The sequence below is a fragment of the Neoarius graeffei genome, chromosome 13, assembly GCF_027579695.1.
Source record: "Neoarius graeffei isolate fNeoGra1 chromosome 13, fNeoGra1.pri, whole genome shotgun sequence".
NCBI lineage: Eukaryota > Metazoa > Chordata > Actinopteri > Siluriformes > Ariidae > Neoarius > Neoarius graeffei.
Window position 1 is genome coordinate 42,517,686 of NC_083581.1, and position 12,741 is coordinate 42,530,426.

General features: G+C 38.6%; 1 protein-coding gene across 2 annotated transcripts; it reads left to right on the forward strand.

Moving 5' to 3' along the window:
* Nucleotides 1–2,154: 2,154 nt before the first annotated feature.
* On the forward strand, nucleotides 2,155–9,686 carry anapc10 (anaphase promoting complex subunit 10). 2 transcript variants are annotated; one of them, XR_009655938.1, is made up of 6 exons: nucleotides 2,155–2,293; nucleotides 3,791–3,925; nucleotides 4,329–4,419; nucleotides 6,098–6,218; nucleotides 6,579–6,720; nucleotides 9,228–9,278. XR_009655938.1 is itself a non-coding variant. In XM_060936832.1 (5 exons), exons 2-5 carry the CDS (start codon nucleotides 3,811–3,813, stop codon nucleotides 9,456–9,458), a joined length of 558 nt encoding a protein of 185 aa, XP_060792815.1. In that variant the 5' UTR covers nucleotides 2,156–2,293; nucleotides 3,791–3,810; the 3' UTR covers nucleotides 9,459–9,686. The 2 variants fall into 2 exon arrangements, 1 of the variants encoding a protein (XP_060792815.1); XM_060936832.1 differs by lacking the exon at nucleotides 6,579–6,720 and having other exon boundaries at nucleotides 2,156–2,293; nucleotides 9,228–9,686.
* Nucleotides 9,687–12,741: the final 3,055 nt, after the last annotated feature.

Genomic DNA, 12,741 nt, shown 5'->3' on the forward strand with positions numbered 1-12,741 from the left:
TCTCTTGCTCTCGATATAATTAAAATGTTTTCTAAAGCTTCGGGTCTTTGTTTGAATGTAAATAAATGCGAACTAATGGCAGTCAAGAAATGTGAGTTACCTGCTATCTGCAATATTCCAATTAAAGAAAGAATCACATACCTAGGAATAATTGTTACAAAAAACCAAAAAGACAGGTGTGACTTGAACTTTATCCCAATTTTAGAAAGAACCAAAAAAAAAACTTAATCAGTGGCTTCAAAGAGATCTTTCACTAAAAGGTAGAATACTACTCTCTAAGGCGGAAGGTATATCCAGGCTTACCTATGCTGCCATTTCCTTAGATGTTCATAAAAAAGTTATCAAGGAGATCGATCAGTTGCTTTATAATTTTGTTTGGAAGAATAAAACTCATTATATTAAAAAGTCTATCTTAATGAATAATTATAGTAGTGGTGGCCTAAATTTTCTTGATTTTAGTACACTAAACAACACATTCAAGGTTAATTGGATTAAGCATTATTTAAAAGAACCTACCTCTGTTTGGAACATCATCTCAAGTCATATATTCTCTAATTTGGGTGGTCTGAAGTTTCTTCTACTTTGTAATTATAATATTGATTGTATACCTGTCTCTCTCTCAAACTTTCATAAGCAAACACTTTTGGCCTGGTGTCTTATTTATAAGCACAATTTTTCTCCTAATAGATATTTCATATGGAACAACAGGGATGTTTGTTACAAAAGGAGATCTCTATTTTTTGACAGTTGGTTTAGGAATGGCATTGTACAGATCAATCAGCTTTTCAATAAGGAAGGGAATTTATTTAATTACCAAGAATTCCTTTCTCATTATAAGATCCCTGTGACCCCTAAAGATTTTGCGGTCGTCTTTGACGCCATTCCATCTGGTGTAATTATGCTCTTCAAGGGTTACACCACTCCACCTTCCACTGTGGCTCCTTTGCCTGATCCAGTGGACACACCCATAGGGAAATTATGTTTTCTGCCAGCATCTCGTAAAAAAAAAAAATTCGCTCCTTATTTTTAGCTGATTGTGTCTCTGTCCCATATGTAATTACCACCTGGAATACACATGTTCAGAACCTATGTTGGGGAAAAATATGGACCCTTCCTAATAGATACCTACTGGTTAACAAAGTTAAAGAAATTTCTTTTAAAATCATTCATCGTTGCTATCCTGTCAAAACATTCTTAGTGAGGTTCATTAAAGACATTGATGTATCCTGTACTTTCTGTAACGTGCACCCAGAGACTGTCTTCCACTTATTCTGGACTTGTGAACACACTCGGAATCTATGGCAAGGCATTTGTCATTTTATTTTGGACCATATTCATGAGACCTTTGTACTATGTTTGCACAATGTATTGTTTGGATTTATAGATTATCAGAGAGAATTGGACAGTGAATTTTTTCTTCCTAATCTCATTATATTGCTGGCCAAATTTTATATCCATAAATGTAAGGTGTTGAAAATCAGACCCTCTTTTTGTACATTCAAAAAAATCTAAAAAAAAAAAAAAAACCACAAACGCAAAAAAAAAGAAAAAAAAACCTAATAGAAAATGCATTGGGAGCAGGATTTTCGAAAAAAAAACGTACGTACCATTAGTGTCAATGGGAGATTTTGGGGCAAATCTGAACCTGACAGAAATCGCCCCAAAAGGGCGTGGCTACACCAGGCGAGACCTTAGCCTGATTGGACAATGACATTACTGTTGCCGTGGTAGTAGGAGTAGATAAAAAAAAAATCTCCCTCCCTGTTTGGGAGTGCGTCGCCCAAATCGCCCCTATTAACGAGCCGCCAGTGGCTGAATGTCAGGTCAAAGAAGACGTAGAACACATTCTCTTCAGCTGTAAGAAGTATAACGATCATAGGGAAAAATGGTTAGAACAAGGAGACATTCATAACATTCTGAAGGAGGAGGGAATGCAGGGAAAGAGGATTAAAGCCCTTATGATGTATCTAACAGACACTGGACTAATGGGAAGAATTTAGTTTGTATACTTTCCTATTCCCCTTTATTTTCTTCCTCATGCCGATGACTTGACCTGACCAACTCACACACTCCTGTACAGTAGGTGGCGATATACAATTAAATATTGTGAAACGCCAATAATCGAAAGAAGAAGAACATAGGACGCATGCGCAGCGTAAACCTGCTCTCACTCGTCGGTTTGTAGTGATGTCATCAACGTGCGCGGAAGCCGGGAAAGAAGGCTAATTCGAAATTACGACTAAATAAAACTCGGAAGAAGATGTCCAGTGCATCAATTTAAATCGAAAAAAGGGTAATATTGGCTTTTATTTTATACAATTTAAAGTCTTTGTTACAGTTGGCTGACTGTGTATCAGTATTATGCTCACTTATGCTGATTTGACAGTTAGCTTCATTTATCTAGCTAACCGTTAGTTTATTAAAGTCCAGATATCTGGCGTAATTTTCTATGATATTTGTGAAATATTTAGGTTCTGAATCATTAACATATTTAAATAGTTATTTTGTAAACACAGTGAAAAAAATAGTGAAAGGAGGAAAGCTAGAAATGTTTGTAAACCTCAAACCTCCATGTTAACTCTTGTTTGTTTATATATATATATATATATATATATATATATATATATATATATATATATGAGTGATTCCACGCTTATGGGTACTGAAATGGGGACATGAACTTATTTTTAAAAATTCACCTAAAACCATTTCTTTTTTTACCATCAGGTCACAAAACATGTAATCTTTAATGAATTATATGTTAAAAGATAACTTTAATTTTCTGAGATGTAATAAAAACATATTTATATGCCAAAGTCAAGCCTATGAGTTCCAAAATGATGTCTGTTACATTACTTCTGTTACGATTGTCCATCTCGCGTCTGTTACAAATTAATTACAATCTAGCTATATACCATGTTAATCTTATTGAAAGAATGTGTATGTTTATTCTACTACACATGTTTATTAATTATATTTGCTAAAACATCACCTTCCTATGTTTTCAAAAAGTAATTCTACATTGTTAAAATTGAGAATATATATGTCCACAACACTTCTGTTACATTCTGACTTTGGCATATAAATATGTTTTTATTACATCTCAGAAAATTAAAGTTATCTTTTAACATATCATTCATTAAAGATTACATGTTTTGTGACCTGATGGTAAAAAAAGAAATGGTTTTAGGTGAATTTTTAAAAATAAGTTCATGTCCCCATTTCAGTACCCATAAGCGTGGAATCACTCATATATATACTAATGTATGCAGACCACCTCATACAGGTAACGTCACGACCTTTTAAAATTAGATCAAAGCTTTTAACATATCAAAATCTAGAACAGTTTGAAAAAGCACGGCGGCACGGTGGTGTAGTGGTTAGCGCTGTCGCCTCACAGCAAGAAGGTCCGGGTTCGAGGGCCTTTCTGTGTGGAGTTTGCATGTTCTCCCCGTGTCCGCGTGGGTTTCCTCCGGGTGCTCCGGTTTCCCCCACAGTCCAAAGACATGCAGGTTAGGTTAACTGGTGACTCTAAATTGACCGTAGGTGTGAATGTGAGTGTGAATGGTTGTCTGTGTCTATGTGTCAGCCCTGTGATGACCTGGCGACTTGTCCAGGGTGTACCCCGCCTTTCGCCCGTAGTCAGCTGGGATAGGCTCCAGCTTGCCTGCAACCCTGTAGAACAGGATAAAGCGGCTACAGATGATGAGATGAGATGAGTTTGAAAAAGCCTGGATGTGTTTCTCATGAGGAAACAGAAAGAATAACACAATAATGTCTGTATCCACAGCATTTCTGATTACAGTTAAGATGGCAGCTGCTGCTAAAACCCCTCCTGGTGCTGACCCGAAGCAGCTGGAGCGTACAGGGACTGTCCGCGAGATCGGATCTCAGGCCGTATGGTCACTGTCCTCTTGCAAACCTGGTCTGCTCACTTAAATCTCCTTCATAAATGAGGCTTATGGTTTAGTATTGGGTTCATAAAATGAACATGCATGCATCAAGTTTTGCTTTTTTTTGGGGGGGGGGAAGAAAAGCGCACCATTACAGTTGATCACAATTCAGTATTGACTGAATAGTATTTTCCTGTTCAAAAACATTACTACAATACACAATGTAACTATTACAGCAACTGAGTTTTGTAAAATGGAAAAAAACACATACAAATAGAAACCTATTTTTGTATTTAAGAATCTTTCAAAAGCTTCACTAGTAATATTACTCACTGTATTTGATCATTATTGTTGCTTGTGAAACATCATTTTGTTTCATGCAGTCAAGGGTTGTAAACTTTTGTACTGTAACACACACTCATTCTGGCCAAGCAGGGTTCGGAGTCGATCAGCTGAGGGATGATAACCTGGAGACGTACTGGCAGTCAGACGGCTCTCAGCCTCACCTTGTCAACATCCAGTTCAGGTAGAGATGAGCTTCTGCTCTCTGTATAGCCACTCATCAATCATGCAAATGCTTCATAGGACGTATCAATATTGGGTATCACATTTGATACTGTGCTCCTTTAGTTGTACTTATAAATAACATGACAATAAAAATTTTTAAACTCCTCATGAGAAATTCATCACACACAGCAGCAGCCATGCAGGCTGGGTGAGAGAACAAAAATCTACAGATGATGCTAGGTGAGTTAAAAATAATAGCTCTTACCTAGTATGTTGTTTTGAAGATCAGTGAGGGATTCTGATGTAATAAACAAAAATGTACTTTGCTGTTAGCTGTACTACAAAACGCTTTCTGAAACAACCTGCTTTTCCCCACTACAACTCTACTCTGTCCAAGCTAGCTAATGCACTTCCCTTTTTATTAATATCAGCTTGCTAACCTTGTAAAGAACAAGACTAGTAGCCTCACACACATTTGCACTTTTCATGTTCACTGTTTAGACCAAGAAAACACAGAGCTAAATAGCACATTCTCTGCCCTGTCTGATTGAAAACACAAAGTAGATTACTCATTTCCATTTCACTATCTGTATCATTTATTCTACTGATGAAACTCTAGTTTTGATGAGTCAAGTTTATTTGTATAGCGTTTATAACAGCAGACATTGTCACAAAGCAGCTTTACAGAAACTTAAAGGACCCATGGCATGGTGGTTTGTTGATGCTTTAAACGGGCTCGTGGAGGTTTCCGGATGTTATATCCGCAGCCTTTCTCGAAATGAACCCTCGGCACATAGATATAGCCTCCTGGGAGAGGCTTTTTTTTCAGTTTCCAAAGAGTGAAAAAGCCTGTTTTTGGCAAGCCTGTTTTCAGCTGTATACTTTGGAGTGAGTGATGTGACAAAAGTATTGCATCATGATTCTCAAAACAATTTCTGTGATTCATGACATGCATGCATCACGATACAGAGGTTTGAAAACCGATTACCAGCTATACAGCGCTGTTGTATGTGTTTTTTTTTTTTTTTTACATGCATGCATCACGATACAGAGGTTCGAAAACTGATTACCAGCTATACAGCGCCATTGTATGTATTTAAAAAAAAAAAAGTTTATGTAATGTCTACAAAATTTTATTAAAAAATAAATATTTAACACTGAAAAGAAATATAAAGTTATTTATAAAAAGATTTTAGACAATTTAATTATAGGCGGCACGGTGGTGTGGTGGTTAGCACTGTCGCCTCACAGCAAGAAGGTTCTGGGTTCGAGCCCAGTGGCCGACGGGGTCCTTTCTGTGTGGAATTTGCATGTTCTCCCTGTGCCTGCGTGGGTTTCCTCCGGGTGCTCCGGTTTCTCCCACAGTCCAAAGACATACAGGTTAGGCTAATTGGTGGCTCTAAATTGACCGTAGGTGTGAATGGTTGTCTTTGTGTCAGCTCTGTGATAACCTGGTGACTTGTCCAGGGTGTACCCCGCCTCTCGCCTATAGTCAGCTGGGATGGACTCCAGATTGCGCGTGACCCTGCACAGGATAAGCAGCTACAGATAATGGCTGGATGGATAATTTATTACAATCTCAATATTATGCTGTCATATCACCCAGCTCTGCACCTGCATACCTCACACAGCTTCCTTAATCTAATCAGGGAGTTATTCAGAGTCTTAGTGCTGCTGATCTTTCCTCTCTGCTGCAGGAGGAAGACGACAGTGAAGATGCTCTGCATTTATGCAGATTATAAATCTGATGAGAGCTACACTCCCAGCAAGATTTCAGTCCGGGTCGGGAACAACTTCCACAACCTGCTGGAAATCCGGGTATGAGTCCAAGTCCAAAACCTGGAGCTTTTTACAGCACAGTGTTCTCCACACCCTATTAAATTCTGTCTGCTTAGAGGTAAAATCTCTGGTAAAAAATTTATCTAATGCCACTAAAACAGCATTTTAAAATTAGCGTGGTGTTTGTTTTTATTTTATTTTTTTGTCTCATCTCATTAGTGTTGCTTCATATTGTTTTCTGAGCTGAAGCTTTTGCTACAGTCATTTTGCATGTTTGAGATGTTTTCCTCACAGAGATGTTAATCCTAAAGGCTTATTTTGGTGGATTGTGTTAAATCGAGTAGGGAAATGGAGACACCACCCACTTGCTGACTGACAGGGTGTTTATTTTCTCCACAGAGGACACATGAGAGTACATAGTTTTCTGTGTATATGCACATTAACATTCCAACGACCCAAAGATCTCTGCGACGGGGTTATATTCTCATATTTTGCACTTCTGTGACTGAACCATTATATGGAGTTACGGGACCAAACTCTGGTAAAGTTCAATAACCATTTTGTAATTATTTATAATTAAGGTACAAGTGTCCTATTTTACAAAGACGTTAATCAACAGGAAATGTACATTTACTCAATAAAAAAGGAATTTCATAAAAATTAATTGTATCAGCTCCAAGTTGATGCCTAGTTTTTAATGCTCACGACTGGTGAATTGACTCTTTGGCATCAGCTTCGATGTGAACTGAAAGCAGGACCGAGACTTGATGACTTGACACACAACATTAATATACAGTACTGTGCAAAAGTCTTACACGTGTAAAGAGATGCTGTAGACCAAAAATGGCTTAAAAATGTTTCAACATTAAAAGAAGAATCTATAAACAGCAGTAAGCTAGAATAAATGAAAGTCAATATTTGGTGTGAGACGACCCTTTTGTCATCTCATTATCTCTAGCCGCTTTATCCTGTTCTACAGGGTTGCAGGCAAGCTGGAGCCTATCCCAGCTGACTAGGGGCGCAAGGTGGGGTACACCCTGGACAAGTCGCCAGGTCATCACAGGGCTGACGCATAGACACAGACAACCATTCACACTCACATTCACACCTACGGTCAATTTAGAGTCACCAGTTAACCTAACCTGCATGTCTTTGGACTGTGGGGGAAACCGGAGCACCCGGAGGAAACCCACGGGGAGAACATGCAAACTCCGCACAGAAAGACCCTCGCCGGCCACGGGGCTCAAACCCGGACCTTCTTGTTGTGAGGCGACAGCGCTAACCACTACACCACCATGCTGCCCACGACCCTTTTGGTTTTAAAAAAAAAATGGTAGTCTCAGCTACAGTGAGTGCAGTTTTACTGTATAAGGAAATGAGCTGTAGGTTTTACCGAGCATCTTGCAGAACCAGCTACAGTTCTTCTGGACACTTTGTCACATTTTTGCATCTTAATTTTGCAGCAAAACCACTTTTTAATCTGAAAAGTGCTTTCTTATGTAATATGCTGCTCAGATATACCCCCCCCACCCCCCCACCCCAAAACACTTAATTTTGTGCTGGAAAACGAACATTTGGAACTGAAAAGTGATTTGGTACTGATCATAAAACAAATCTATAAAGTTTGTATGCAAAAAAAAAATAGGGTGCCTAAGACTTTTGCACAGTAGGTACTGTATGTTACAATATTGATATCCTTGCTGCTGGGTTGGAAAGAAAATGGTTTAACTTCTTACAAGCTAACTGATTCAAATAGCTTCTCTGCCCAAAACTGCATAACTGAGGTTGTTTTGAAGTGAGAAAACATTCACTTTTTGTAGACTAATTTATTCATTTGAGATGTTCTTTTTCAACCCATTTAATTGTCATATAAACTATTTATTTGAGCATAGTATGAAAATATTTTCTGATAGATTAGGACAGTTAGATATGACCATAAATGTGTGATAAAGTCAGAAAAGTGAATGTCAGAAAACTCAATACAAGGCATTGAGTTTGTAGCCTATTGTTCAAGCAGAGACGTCATGCTTCCAGTGTTCCTCACGTTCCCACAAATGAATGTTACTCACACATTAATCGTAGTGTGAAATGGCTTTCTTTCTTTATTTAAATGCCGCCATTTCAGTCAAATGTGTTTTTATGAAGTTACATACACTAGGTGAAAATGTGAATTTAACTGCATTTACTCTAAACCTGAAAGGAACCTTAAATTTTGTAGTAAATTTAAGTACTTTTTTTTAAATTCCTTAAAGATAGTCGTAACATATATTAAGACCTTTTTATTGGTATTCTTAAAAGTAGTCATGACTAAGTACATTTAAAATGTTAAATTTAGTAACTTTTTATATTACATCTTAATGAAATGCTATTAAAATGTTTAAGAAGTCATGAAAAGCCACTTAGTTATAATAATTCTTAAACTGATAAGTAAATACACTGAAATTTAGCATTTCATAAACTTTTAAGATACTTTTAAGAATATCTTAAAACTGTTAATTTGTCTAGTGATGGCACACACCACAATGTTCTTCATAACGCAGTTCAACTATTCAAGAGTGAAATTCATAGTCCTTTTTATTTATTTTTTATAAATAGATTTTGTCGACACAGCAAGAAGGTCCGGGTTCGAGCCCCGTGGCCGGCGAGGGCCTTTCTGTGTGGAGTTTGCATGTTCTCCCCGTGTCCGCGTGGGTTTCCTCCGGGTGCTCCGGTTTCCTCCACAGTCCAAAGACATGCAGGTTAGGTTAACTGGTGACTCTAAATTGACCGTAGGTGTGAATGTGAGTGTGAATGGTTGTCTGTGTCAGTCCTGTGATGACCTGGTGACTTGTCCAGGGTGTACCCCGCCTTTCGCCCGTAGTCAGCTGGGATAGGCTCCAGCTTGCCTGCGACCCTGTAGAACAGGATAAAGCGGCTAGAGATAATGAGATGAGATTTTGTCGATTTAATTGTTGCAGCCATAGCTGTGATGAAATTTTAGAGGTGTGTGTGTGTGTGTGTGTGTGTGTGTGTGTGTGTGTGTGTGTGTGTGTGTGTGTGTGAAAGCAGCAGTTGGAGATGGTGGAGCCGAGCGGTTGGATCCATATTCCCCTCTTGGATCTGGTGAACAACCCCATCAGGACTTTCATGATCCAGATCGCTGTGCTGGCCAACCACCAGAATGGCCGTGACACACACATGCGCCAGATTAAAGTGTACACACCCGTGGAGGAGAGCTCCATTGGCAAATTCCCACGATGCACCACTGTCGACTTCATGATGTACCGCACCATCAGGTGACCTGGGCGGCATCCGATCTCCAGCTGATTAACATGGGGAAGTTACGAGACATGACTAGTCATAATGATACATGCATCATCCCTCCGGCTGTTCTCATTAATGGGGATTTGAAATGGAAAAATAATGAACCCTTTCTGATGTATTAACTTGAAATGTCTTTACTGTAATGTGTTTTGAGAATTGTTTGTTTGTTGTACAGGTAATAAAGTTGGTTTTTTTGTTTGTTCATTTGTTCTGTAGCAGTTCAGCTATTTTAGACAGCGGCACGTACGAAAAGTAAGGAATAAAAACTCAGTTGTGTTGTTACAGGAAAATCAAGTGTGGTGTGATGAAGCAGCATTATTATTACCACACCAGAGTAGACAATTTAGAACAGCACGTCCTTAGGTTTTTTTTTTTTTTAATTTCCTCTTGTACCACATATATTTTCCAACAATTTTATTAGGATTTATGTAAGCTATGGGATTGTGAAAGATGCAATAGAAATTATTATTATGAGCATCCTCTATACAAGTCCCTGTGAATGAGCTGTTACTATAGAAACAGTGTGTTAATAAAAACCTGTGATTTGCAGCTGCACTACTGTTAAGCAACACCTTCTGAGTAATCAGAATTTAGAATTTAATTTATCATACCAGTATGAGCTTTTTGTATACACGTCCTGTCTGTTGTGCCAGGAATTTGACAGGCAGTTTGTTAAGGATGGGGCTATGGTTCTAAACATTTTGAAATGTCATCATCAGTATTCACATGGAATACAATATGCTCTCTCAGTATTACACTACGTTACATTACAGGCATTTAGCAGACGCTCTTATCCAGGGTATAACACACCTAGAACAGCCTGGGGAGCAGTTGGGGGTTAGATGCCTTGCTCAAGGGTACTTCAGCCATTCTTGCTGGTCCAGGGAATCAAACTGGTGACCTTTTGGTCCCATAGCTGCTTCTCTAACCATTAGGCCATTTGTGTGAAGATTGAGTTGGCCCTTCAGAAATCATCCTATTTAAAAATCTCATCTCATTATCTCTAGCCGCTTCATCCCCCTACAGGGTCGCAGGCAAGCTGGAGCCTATCCCAGCTGACCACGGGCGAAAGGCGGGGTACACCCCGGACAAGCCGCCAGGTCATCACAGGGCTGACACATAGACACAGACAACCATTCACACCTACGGTCAATTTAGAGTCACCAGTTAACCTAACCTGCATGTCTTTGGACTGTGGGGGAAACCGGAGCACCCGGAGGAAACCCACGCGGACACGGGGAGAACATGCAAACTCCACACAGAAAGGCCCTCGCCGGCCCCGGGGCTCGAACCCAGGACCTTCTTGCTGTGAGGCGACAGCGCTAACCACTACACCACCGTGCCGCCCTATTTAAAAATCTGTCATTTGAAAATATATTAACGTTATTACTTACAAATGAAGAATCCTGCAGTACTGTATTAATGATTGCTATAGTTAATGCATTAGCTCTCTCTCTGTGTGGGGCTACTTTTTAGCATTTAGAATCGATTTCGATTCTAAACATTAAACATTGTTACACTGTCAGATTGACGACAAACTGGCTAAAGGATATGAGTAGTGTGGACATCTGGTGTATCTGTGCTTTAAAAGGGCTCAAAATCAGTGATGAAGGTGCTGTGAAAAAATAAATTAACTTCAATGCAATAAATTAATTATTGCTATTATTATTATTATTATTATTATTAATGGATAGTTCTAACTTTAATCAGAATTACTTTATTAATCCTTGGAGAGAAATTCAAATTTGCTACCAAGCTCCTGAATCAAAGAAGAAGTAAACATGTCTAAAAATAGAAGCTGAAATCGTCTGAAAAAAGAATAAATAAAAATAAAATAAATTTAAATAAGTTCAGTAACTTAAGTAAAAGCAAAATGAAGTGATTTTATATACAATGATTCCTATATACATACAGTGCTCAGCATAAATGAGTACACCCCCTTTGAAAAGGAACATTTTAAACATCTCAATGAACACAATTTCCAAAATGTTGACAAGACAAAGTTTAATATAACATCTATTTAACTTATAATGTGAAAGTAAGGTTAATAATATAAACTTAGATTACACAATTTTTCAGTTTTACTCAAATTAGGGTGGTGCAAAAATGAGTACACCCCACAACAAAAACTACTACATCTAGTACTTTGTACGGCCTCCATAATTTTTAATGACAGCACCAAGTCTTCTAGGCATGGAATGAACCAGTTGGCGACATTTTGCAACATCAATCTTTTTCCATTCTTCAACAATGACCTCTTTTAGTGACTGGATATTGGATGGAGAGTGATGCTCAACTGGTCTCTTCAGAATTCCCCAAAGAAAATAATTTCTTTACACCACAAAGGTGAAGGCTACAAGAAGATCAGCAAAGCTTTACTTATCAGTCAGAATACTGTAGCAAAAGTGGTATAAAAATTGAAGAAAGATGGAACTGCAACCATCTCACAGAGACGTCCAGGTCGTCCACGAAAGTTAACACCTCGACAGGAGCGTCTTCTGATGAGAAGGGTTGAAGAAAATCGGCATGCAAGTTCACTGCAGTTATCTAAAGAAGTAGAAAGCCAAACTGGGGTGACTATTTCCCATGACACAATACGGCGTACACTGCAGAGGAATGGCATGCATGGATGCTGTCCATGAAAGAAGCCTCTCCTAAAGCCCAGGCACAAAAAAGCCTGCCTAGAGTTTGCCAGGGCCCATGCTGACAAAGATGAAGACTACTGGGACTCTATACTCTGGAGTGATGAGACCAAGATAAATGTTTTTGGAACTGATGGCTTCAAAACTGTATGGCGTCACAAAGGTGAGGAATACGAAGAAAAATGCATGGTGCCTACAGTGAAACATGGTGGTGGCAGTCCTTATGTGGGGCTGCATGAGTGCTGCTGGTGTCGGGGAGCTGCATTTCATTGATGGCATCATGAATTCACAGATGTACAGTGGTGCTTGAAAGTTTGTGAACCCTTTATAATTTTCTATATTTCTGCATAAATATGACCTAAAACATCATCAGATTTTCACACAAGTCCTAAAAGTAGATAAAAAGAACCCAGTTAAACAAATGAGACAAAAATATTATACTTGGTCATTTATTTATTGAGGAAAATGATCCAATATTACATATCTGTGAGGGGCAAAAGTATGTGAACCTCGAGGATGAGCAGTTAATTTGAAGGTGAAATTAGAGTCAGGTGTTTTCAATCAATGGGATGACAATCAGGTGTGAGTGGGCACCCTGTTTTATTTAAAGAACAGGG

Excerpts from the sequence above, each read along its gene's own strand:
- anapc10 (XM_060936832.1), top strand. The coding sequence starts at position 3,811 with ATGGCAGCTGCTGCTAAAACCCCTCCTGGTGCTGACCCGAAGCAGCTG. Across the intron at positions 3,926-4,328 it reads ACTGTCCTCTTGCAAACCTG|GGTTCGGAGTCGATCAGCTG; the intron begins GTCTGCTCACTT and ends CTGGCCAAGCAG. Across the intron at positions 4,420-6,097 it reads CTTGTCAACATCCAGTTCAG|GAGGAAGACGACAGTGAAGA; the intron begins GTAGAGATGAGC and ends TCTCTGCTGCAG.